Source organism: Myxocyprinus asiaticus, chromosome 35, assembly GCF_019703515.2.
Source record: "Myxocyprinus asiaticus isolate MX2 ecotype Aquarium Trade chromosome 35, UBuf_Myxa_2, whole genome shotgun sequence".
In the NCBI taxonomy this organism is placed as follows: Eukaryota; Metazoa; Chordata; class Actinopteri; order Cypriniformes; family Catostomidae; genus Myxocyprinus; species Myxocyprinus asiaticus.
The window spans coordinates 41,281,209-41,292,954 of NC_059378.1; the positions used below are offsets into that span (position 1 = coordinate 41,281,209).

At 36.0% G+C, this 11,746-nt stretch overlaps 1 protein-coding gene across 1 annotated transcript; it reads right to left on the reverse strand.

The window, feature by feature from the left end:
• Positions 1-1,112: 1,112 nt before the first annotated feature.
• LOC127426521 (mitochondrial import receptor subunit TOM20 homolog B) lies at positions 1,113-10,892 on the reverse strand. Its single transcript, XM_051673386.1, has 5 exons — positions 10,656-10,892; positions 7,395-7,441; positions 2,685-2,766; positions 2,015-2,157; positions 1,113-1,789 (listed from the first exon to the last, which is right to left on the reverse strand). Exons 1-5 carry the CDS (start codon positions 10,777-10,779, stop codon positions 1,745-1,747), a joined length of 441 nt encoding a protein of 146 aa, XP_051529346.1. The 5' UTR covers positions 10,780-10,892; the 3' UTR covers positions 1,113-1,744.
• Positions 10,893-11,746: the final 854 nt, after the last annotated feature.

Here is an 11,746-nt window from a genome sequence, read left to right on the forward strand (position 1 = left end):
AGGATAATGTCAGTGATGTCTGTGTGTCAGCTGAAACTCAGTAGAAGTTGAGTGATGCAGAAGGACAATGACTCTAAACATGGAAGTAAATTCACTACAGAATGACTTCAAAAAAAGAAAATCCATCTTTTGGAGTGACCGATAATACGTAACGATAATCGTAAAGATCGCTTATTTCCTCATTTCCCACACGCTGTATGACTGACAGGCGGCTTATGTGTGCGCACGTGATCTGAGAGAGCTCGCGGCATTGTGATAATGCGTATAGTTGCCTAATTAACCATAAAATACACCTCAAAATTGTATGTAAATGCCCGTCTTGGTAAGGTATCAGTGTAAACACAGTCAATTTACGTTTAAATTGAACGTAAACAGGTTTATATCAAAATAATTGGAAGTGTAAATGCAGCCTGCCACTTTCTAGTGTGATATCAAACGACTGAAAACGAGAAAGCCACTGCTCGTTCAGTCACACAACTGCCAATAAATTCAACCTTTAAAGGGATAGTTCACCCAAAAATGAAAATTCTCTCATCATTTACTCACCCTCATGCCATCCCAGATGTGTATGACTTTCTTCCTTCTGATGAACACAGATTAAGATTTTTTGAAGAATATTTCAGCTCTGTAGCTCCATACAATGCAAGTCAACAGGGTCCAAAGCTTTGAAGCTCAAAAAAGCACATAAAAATGGTTAAATCCATGTCTTCAGAAGCGACATGATAGGTGTGTGTGAGAAACGGATCAATTTCACATTCTTCTTTTGTTTTTGCCGATTCACATTCTTTTTGCATATCGCCACCTACTGGACAGGGAGGAAAATCTATAGTAAAAAAGGACTTAAATATTGATCCGTTTCTAATGGATTACTTTTATGCTGCCTTTATATGCTTTATGAGCTTCAAAGTTTTGGACCCAGTTGACTTGCATTGTTTGGACAATCTTCATTTGTGTTCTTGAGAAGAAAGTCATATACATCTGGGAGGACATGAGGGTGAGAAAATGATGACTACGTTTTTGTTTTTTTAGGTGAACTGTCCCTTTAAATTCCAATCCACTATCATAATCTAAGAGCAGCACAATATTAATGATTTTGACACTCTTTGACGTGATACATTGATTAATGTTTTTATTTTCAGTTAAAAAAGAATCTTCCTCTACAGGAAACAGAGCCGTAGCACATTTAAAAGTGCCTCATATCCCACAATATCACACAAGATGTCTGGTAGCTTTTAAAAATAACTTAAATATATGAACACAGATATATGAAAACAGCACACACTCATTCTCTTGAGCAGCCCTGACCTGGCTGTATTCTGCTTTAGTTAATGACATTGTAAACATCCTGTCTATGAATATCTAAGGCTGAGAGCCCATGAATAATAACATTTTATTTATTCGTTGTATATTTCATGATTTCAAGAACCAAAAAAATGCAATACTTTGTTAGTAAAACAAATGACACAGGAAATGTCAAGGTCTGCAGTTCATGCTTGTTTTCTGTCATTCTAATACACTGAAACACGTCACCTTTTACAGAAACAACTCTAAATCTTTCAGATACAATTAGACGATCATTTTAGATTCTGACATGATGAGATTTCTAACACATTCAAATGTGTGCGTTCAGTGTTTGATTCAAATGGATTCAAAGGGGCGGGACAGAGTGATCGTAGATTGAAAGCAGACAGGATGTGATGTCATATAGGGAGGGACCAAACTCAAAACGCTGCAAGAATTTCTTCTACTCGATGTCATCATCACTCACACTCTGAGCACTGACGATTCTCTGCACGAGAGAAAAAAACATTAGATTTGCAGTTAATCGGCATTATGAAGACTGAAAAACTGAATTTACACAACATACTTAAAAAATAATGTCTGTGTTCAGAATAGTATACTACCATTGTTTTTTCAAAAGTTAGTGTACTTGTTAAGCAAGTGTCAGTAAAGAGCATGCTTGAGGTGAAATATGAGATAAAACAAAGAAAAATCAAAGTAATACACAACTCACCTGGCTGATAGTGGGCAGCTTAGTGAGGAGCATCTGGAAGACTGGAGGAGGAAGAGTTTGCTGCAGGACCTGCAGGAGCTGCTGCGGCTGACCGCACACGGCGATCGCATTGGTCAGATGATCGACACCCTTCTCATAGTCTCCTGAGAGAGAGAGAGAGAGAGGCTTAATACTTCTGAATAAAGGAAATGTGTGTGTGTGTGTGTGTGTTTGTTTGTTTGGTGTGTGAATGTGTGTGTGTGTGAGAGAGAGAGTGTGTGTTTGTGTGTGTGTGTGTGTGTGTGTGTGTATGTGGGCAGGTTTAAGTGGTTTAGGAGGACTTTTTTTTAGGTTATAAACTGGTAATTACAAGGGTATTATGTTATAAATGTGGTTTATGAGGACACTTCTAGTGTCCCCATAATTCAAATCACTTAATAAACATACTAAACGATGTTTTATTCAAAATGTAAAAATGCAGAAGGTTTTTTGTGAGGGTTAGGTTTAGGGGTAGGGTTAGGGGATAGAATCTATAGTTCATACAGTATAAAAATCATTATGTCTATGGAGAGTCCTCATAATGATAGCTGCACCAACATATGTGTGTGTGTGTGTATGTATGTATGTATGTGTGTGTGAGAGAGAGAGAGAGAGAGAGAGAGAGAGAGAGTGTGTGTGTGTAATATCTCACCCTGTGCGAGAAGCTCTTCACCAAGTTGAATCTCCTCCAGGAAGAATTTCTGCACGGCTTCTGCGTCCTTTAGGTCTGGTAACTGAGCAAACAAACAAAACAGAAATATAAAAGATGAAAAGCTCTGGGAACAGTCTATGTCGTCACTATTTCTCAGTCACTATTCATTATTAGGACTGGGTAAAAATATAGATTTTCCGATCATCACAATCTTCATTTGACTGATCTCGATATTGATTCTTAAATCCCAAGATCGATCTTTTTCTCTCTGCACAACTCTCTACAATGAGAAGAAATTTCACGCTATGTGACTTATAAATGTCTGTGATTGTCCAATGCAGGTAAATGTTCATATTTCACAGTGATTGAGTAGTATAGTGCAGCAGTGAGATCTTTTCACTCTGTGTTGAGTGTTAAAGATCCATTTGTCATTGAATAATGTCTTTTAATATCCTTTCTGTTCTCTACAGTAAGTTGTTGATTAAAAGCAAAAAAAAAAAAAAAAAAAAAAACATTTATTTCTAATCACACATCAGCATGGATGCAGCAAAGAAGCCAATCGAGTCCTCTCTCGTTAAGGCCCCAACATACTTCATAAAATTGTTTAAAAAAAAACTGATATGATGTAATTTAGAACAAAATCTGGCCAAAAAGGTGTTTTTGCGTTCGCTTCGGTACCAGTGTCATATATTACAATAAAAGAATGTAATCGGCACATATTATGGCCGCGTATAGCTAGTTAGCGCATTAGCGTCATGAATTCAGAAGCTAAACAAGACAAATTAAAAAATGTTCTACTGCATATATTACTTTAAATCGTCCTTGAGTGGTTAAAAAGGGCATCTTTTACTGATCTAGTGTGAATTCTACTCAGAATGAGGCATAAAGTCATTGATAACACATTTTAATGTCACATTAGTTTAGGTTTTACATGTAGCATCCTCATATGTAAATGCTCCTCTAAACGCCTCCCATAGCAGTGTGCGGATGTCTGAATAATGTCTATATACCGTTGCTCAGCTGTTTAGAACTTCTTTTTACCCCTGAATGAAGAAGAACTTCTCCGAAAGTATATTAGGGCATTTAATATGCGCTCAATTACAGACTGTTGGTTTTCTTAAAGAGACAGTAACGATTTTTAGCACATGTTCTATAAATCAATGTAAATACTTATAAATAGTATAAATTATACATTAAAGGTGCTCTCAGTAACTTTTGTCTTTGTTCATCTTGGACTTACACTGACACCTAGTGGCTTGGATGTAGCATCATTTAAAATCTATAGTTTCAATTTCAGATGCCATTGTAGAAATGTAGTAGGGATGGGACGATATGGTTCTCACAATTTGATGAGGTTCATGATACAATATAATCTCAGTTCTATATAATAACACCCTAAATAACAAAATATTACAGAAATTGTTTATTTTCTGAAAGATTTTTGAGCAAAATGCTCATTATAATTTCTCATCAAAATAAAGTTCTTTAATACACAATATAAATGCACAAGGTTTATAATAAGAGTTGCTCATATACCTTTCTCTATAAGAAAAGATCACAAACAAATAAACCTTCATAAATTGTGGGCAACAGAACCTGTCCTGAAAAAAGTGTTACAATTTATATTTTATCTTTTAATCATTATGATAATCATTTTTACTCTGTAAAAATAAAAAAATTCTACATTATATAAATTAACATTATATCATGAAATTGTATATATAATAATGATATGCTCTATCACTGTTTGAAATAATGTGTATAATTTACTAGTTAACGAGAATCTTTCGGTTTCATAGTGCATCCATGCTGTATGAGATTAAAATTAATATTTCTTTTTACTTTTTTATGTAACTGTAAAGAACAGATTAAGACATTATTCAATGAAATTGGAGTCGCCTCATCTTTGATGGACACTCATTACACGGAGCTTTAATCTCAAGCACTTTTCATCAAAACAAGGCGATGTTCAAGGTATTCCAGTACTTACATGTCTAAAAGCACTTTAATGACCTTGTGTGAACCCTGTAAACAGTGTAGATAAAAGTGCAGTAGTGGTAAAATCACATGCTAGAGAGATTATGATGTCTGATGGGTCATTTCATTTAGGATCACATGGACAGAAAACAATGTTGCAAATTTCAAAATATCGAGTTATGCCATGATACGGTTCATAATTTTTTAAGTTCGCTATATACCGAAATTTGATATATCATCCCATCCCTAAAATGTAGTATGCACAGTCAGCCATGATTACTTGAATCAATGAGTGAAAGTGTCCAATAACAGGACAGTTACTGAGATTAAGTGAGTAGTATTCGGCTGGTCATGTGATTCTAACATGTGTGGACCCTCTCCATGTAGAATAAAACAGCTTTTATCAGGTTACTGATATGACTGGAGTCTTCATTTTAATGTGAGTGATCATGATTTCCTACATATATTGCAAAATTACAATTCATGTTTTTAGGAGTTAAGACTTTTCAATGAAGAAAAAAAATGTAGTGCACCTTTAACAATAAAGATATAACAAAATATAATATATGCAATATAATATCATTTTTATTGATGAAATGTACCTGAATAAAATGAATAAAAAAGCTAAAATGTGCCTAAAATAATGAAAAACGGATCAAATATAATTAATATTTTTCGTATTGTATCTAATTAGAAGGTTCCCTTTATAATTAACAGCATTAGCTGGGAGAGAATTTCTTTCATATGCAAGCAAAATGGACATTATAAATGAAATATACCAATATGAATCGATATTGAATCGAAATCAAGTGCTTGTCAATCAGAATCGAACTGAATCGGGAAATCTGTATCAATACTAGAGATCGACCGATATATCGGTTTTACCGATTAAATGGTGCCGCTAGTTGCTTTTTAGAACTATCAGTTATCATTAAAAAAATAAATAAATCACCGATAGTTGCCAGTAGTTTTTCCCCCTCCATGCTCCTCTGTGGCAAAAACCCTTAATCAGGTGAATATACAGACTATCAAAAGCTTACTTTGTTAAATATATTTACATATTGATGAATGCAACAGAGCCTAGTCACTGTCATCATCACTGTTTTTGGACTAAATCACGATTATTAATAGAAAAAAGGACATATTAAGCATAGATATTGTTGAATGTTTATCTATGTAACCTTTATTGATTATTGAGCTCATGTTGATTTTGACTGACAGTGTGTCACTACAGAAAAGGTAAAATGATTGTAAAAGTGCAAGTTTTGTTTGGAAGCACAGACATTATAATATAAGAGTCCTAAGTGTGTTTCGGGCTTGTTTATAGTTAAAACTCCAGCATTATGCACCAAATCTACAATAGTTTTCTAGTTATTACTGGGTTTTTGGTTGCACAAAAATCAGTGCCCCTCACAGTAGGGGAAGAATAAGAAAATGTTTTATCGATTTTAAAAACTATCTGCCGATTAATCGGTTTTTGGCCCTTTTCACAACCTTAGTTGTCGGTATCAGCAAAATTCACTATTGGTCGACCTCTAATCAATACCCAGCCCTATTTATTATATAACAGGAAACAATGTATTCTCCTGACTAGTTTCAGAATGTGTGATGGTTATTCTATGATAAGTGTTACAGGTGTTGCAAATGTACCACATTTACACATATTTTACGATTAGGCAACGTATAAAAAGTAACAATATCTTTTTTTTTTTGGGGGGGGGGGGTTCCCCTTTTTCTCCCAATTCCCAATGTGCTCTAAGTCCTCATGGTGGCGTAGTGACTCGCCTCAATCCGGGTGGCGGAGGACGAATCTCAGTTGCCTCCGCGTCTGAGACCGTCAATCTGCGCATCTTATCACGTGACTTGAGCGTGTTACCGAAGAGACAGTGCGCGTGTGGAGGCTTCATGCTATTCTCCGCGGCATCCACGCATGACTCACCACATGCCCCACCGAGAGCGAGAACCACATTATAGCGACCGCGAGGAGGTTACCCCATGTGACTCTACCCTCCCTAGCAACCGAGCCAATTTGGTTGCTTAGGAAGCCTGATTGGAGTCACTCAGCACACCCTGGATTTGAACTAGTGAACTCCAGGGGTGATAGACAGCATCTTTACCACTGAGCTATCCAGGCCCCCAATAACAATATCTTTTAATGTCAATAAATCATGAAGAACTGTGTTCTTTAAATATTTTTTGGTCAGTTTAACAGAAAAACAATGAAAGTGTTGTTTACTCATCTTTTTTAGAAGTAAAATTGAATAATATAAGATTATTTTGTAGGGCTGCGCAATTAATCACAATAAAATCACACTACGAGCAATTTCTAAATCACATCAAGCTGCAATGTTATTAGTTAGTTTGCCATTCTCATTGGTGCACATCTTTTGCACATGGACAAGGAATAACAGACTATCATTAATGCAAAGATATTTTTCCCCTCCTGAAATATGTTTTTGTACACTGAAATGCAAAATGTGTGAATAAGGAAAATCGCAATTCTATCAAAAATAGCAAAATGATATTTTTGTCCATATTGCACAGCCCTACTGTGGTGTAACCCAACAGATTGTGTCTCTTTAAAAATAATCAGAATCATAATTCTGAACCATTAAAGGTGTTTAAAGAGGTTTTATAGCATGACAGGAACCCTGAAAACACCCGATAGATAACTCAATTTTGTTCAATTTGTCTAAAAAAATGTAACTCAAGGTGTTTGTTTTGTGAAATTACCCTTGACAATCCAGCTTTCTCCTGAACAGCTTTCTGCTTTCTCCTTCCTGCAACAAAATCACAATAATGTATTCAACAATGAGACAAAAAGCTTAATTTCACACAAACAGTCATATCACATTCTGTTAAATGTGTTAGGAATGTGATAACAGACATTAAGAACCAGGTAGTTATTTATCTTATCACATATTTATCTGTGCAAATCATACATATTCTTGTTACAACTGAAACTGTCAGTTCACTTATAATGAAAGACAGACAGACATATAGATAGATAGATATAGACAGATAGATAGATATAGACAGATAGATAGATATAGACAGATAGATTGACAGGCAGACAGACAGACAGGCAGATATAGACATATAGAAAGATAGACAGACAGATAGACATATAGAAAGATAGACAGACAGACAGATATAGACATATAGAAAGATAGACAGACAGATATAGACATAGATTGATAGACAGACAGACAGACAGACATATAGATAAACAGAAATTTAGATAGATATAGATAGACAGCTAGATAGACAGACACACACACAGATAGACAGATAGATAGATATAGACAGACAGATAGACAGATAGACAGACAGACAGATATTTAGATAGACATATAGATATAGACAGACAGACAGACAGACAGACATATAGACAGACAGATAGACAGACAAATAGACATATAGATAGACAGACAGACAGACATACAGTGCATCTGGAAAGTATTCACAGCGCTTCACTTTTTCCACGTTTTGTTATGTTACAGCTTTATTCCAAAATGGATTAAATTCATTATTTTCCTCAAAATTCTACAAACAATACCCCATAATGACAACATGAAAGAAGTTTGTTTGAAATCTTTGCAAATTTATTAAAAATAAAAAATAAAAAAAATCACATGTACATAAGTATTCACAGCCTTTGCTCAATACTTTGTTGAAGCACCTTTGGCACCAATTACAGCCTCAAGTCTTTTTGAGTATGATGCTACAAGCTTGGCACACCTATTTTTGGGCAGTTTCTCCCATTCTTCTTTGCAGGACCTCTCAAGCTCCATCAGGTTGGATGGGGAGTGTCGGTGCACAGCCATTTTCAGATCTCTCCAGAGATGTTCAATCGGGTTCAAGTCTGGGCTCTGGCTGGGCCACTCAAGGACATTCACAGAGTTGTCCAGGAGCCACTCCTTTGTTATCTTGGCTGTGTGCTTAGGGTCGTTGTCCTGTTGGAAGATGAACCTTCACCCCAGTCTGAGGTCCAGAGCGCTCTGGAGTAGGTTTTCATCAAGGATGTCTCATTGCTGCATTCATCTTTCCCTCGATCCTGACTAGTCTCCCAGTTCCTGCCGCTGAAAAACATCCCCACAGCATGATGCTGCCACCACCATGCTTCACTGTAGGGATGGTATTGGCCAGGTGATGAGCGGTGCCTGGTTTCCTCCAGACATGATGCTTGCCATTCAGGCCAAAGAGTTCAATCTTTGTTTCTCATGGTCTGAGAGTCCTTCAGGTGCCTTTTGGCGAACTCCAGGCAGGCTGTCATGTGCCTTTTACTGAGGAGTGGCTTCCGTCTGGCCACTCCACCATACAGGCCTGATTGGTGGAGTGCTGCAGAGATGGTTGTTCTTCTGGAAGGTTCTCCTCTCTCCACAGAGAAACACTGGAGCTCTGTCAGAGTGACCCTCGGGTTCTTGGTCACCTCCCTGACTAAGGCCCTTCTCCCCCGATCGCTCAGTTTGGCCGGGCGGCCAGCTCTAGGAAGAGTCCTGGTGGTTCCAAACTTCTTCCATTTACGGATGATGGAGGCCACTGTGCTTATTGGGACCTTCAATGCTGCAGAAATTTTTCTGTACCCTTTCCCAGATCTGTGCCTTGATACAATCCTGTCTCGGAGGTCTACAGACAATTCCTTGGTCTTCACGGCTTGGTTTGTGCTCTGACATGCACTGTTAACTGTGGGACCTTATATAGACAGGTGTGTGCCTTTCCAAATTATGTCCAATCAACTGAATTTACCACAGGTGGACTCCAATCAAGTTGTAGAAACATCTCAAGGATGATCAGTGGAAACAGGATGCACCTGAGCTCAATTTTGAGTGTCATGGCAAAGGCTGTGAATACTTATGTACATGTGATATTTTTAGTTTTTTATTTGTAATAAATTTGCAAAGATTTCAAACAAACTACTTTCACGTTGTCATTATGGGGTACTGTTTGTAGAATTTTGAGGAATATAATGAATGTAATCCATATTGGAATAAGGCTGTAACATAACAAAATGTGGAAAAAGTGAAGCAGACATATAGACAGACAGACAGACAGACATATAGACATATAGATAGATAAACAGATATTTAGATAGATAGACAGACAGACAGATATTTAGATAGACAGATAGATAGATAGATAGATAGACAGACAGATATATAGACAGACAGATAGATAGATAGACAGATAGACATATAGATAGATAGACAGACAGACAGACATATAGATAGATAAACAGATATTTAGATAGATTGACATATTGATAGATACAGACAGACAGACAGATAGATAGATAGACAGACAGACAGACATATAGATAGACAGACAGATATTTAGACAGACATATATATAGATAGACAGACAGACAAACATATAGATAGATAAACAGATATTTAGATAGATAGACATATTGATAGATACAGACAGACAGACAGACAGACATATAGATAGACAGACAGACAGATATTTAGATAGATAGACAGACAGACATATAGTATAGATAAGACAGATATGTATAGACTAGATCAGACATATATGATAGATACAGACAGACAGACAGACAGACATATAGATAGACAGACAGACAGATATTTAGATAGATAGACAGACAGACATATAGATAGATAAACAGATATTTAGATAGATAGACATATTGATAGATACAGACAGACAGACAGACAGACATATAGATAGACAGACAGACAGATATTTAGATAGATAGACAGACAGACATATAGATAGATAAACAGATATTTAGATAGATAGACATATTGATAGATACAGACAGACAGACAGACAGACATATAGATAGACAGACAGACAGATATTTAGATAGACAGATAGATAGACAGACAGACATATAGATAGATAAACAGATATTTAGATAGATAGACATATTGATAGATACAGACAGACATATAGACAGACAGACAGACATATAGATAGACAGACATTTAGATAGATAGACAGACAGATATGTATTTCTCGTCTCACGTTCTCTGAGTTTGTTCTTGTAGTTCGGGTCGCTCCGTCTCTTTCTGTCGAAATAAATGCAGTAACCGACAAACAGCGCCGCGCCAACACCAGCCGCGAGAGTGCTGCTCCGTCCGCCCATCATCACGACACAGATCCGAGAGTAAAATAACACGACACGACAATAATAATATAATAATAAGAATAAAGATCAGATTGACTGCATGACCCTCACACAACCACACACGAGAAAAGACCCCAGTGACGTCAAATCCTGTGACAGATGAGACGCCGCTCACTTTCGCCTGATCAAAATTACACAATCGCGCTTTACTGAATCGTGTTTGATTGAAAATAAGCAAAGAATATAATATCTCTCTAGAAAGAATGATAAAAAGAAAATCACCAGCATAACAGGTAGTAACTGAATTCATTTATTTGAACGTTGTTTGTACATTTCAACAGCAGATGGTAGTAGATATCCACAGATGAATCATATCAGCGCCACACAAACACAAACTGTTCTCAATCTAGTGCAAGACAAATGCTTCTGTATTGTATTACTCTGTTTTTATTATCTAAAATGTAATCAGTGTTGGGGAAGTTACTGTTTAAAATATATCAATCACCAGAATGAATCCGACCTTATTACAGTAACGCCATCTTTGAGTTTTGATGGGAATCACGGCGATCAGTATCTATATCCACACCATTTAGTAGAATAAAACATTTATTTAACAAAACCATATACTTAAAACCATGTGACATTTTACTCTTTAGAAAACACATATAATTCAGAGAAAGAGAATTATGTCCTTAATCTGTTCATTATTTTAGCAAAATTCTATATGCCCAAAACAAGAATCACAAAAAAATAAAAAAATAAAAACACTATATACTACATTCTGTAACACTGATCTGAAGGTTTATATTGATACCCTTTCAAGTTTGAGAATACAGAACCCTAGACTTGTAAAATCTGTAAACTTTTGAAGCTTTTCAAATGTATATATATTTTTTAATAATTTATAATATTTTGTTCTTTCAAATATGTTGTATTTTACAAACAAAATTGTTTGCCTTTGTTTTGTCTATATATTGTTATCGTTGCA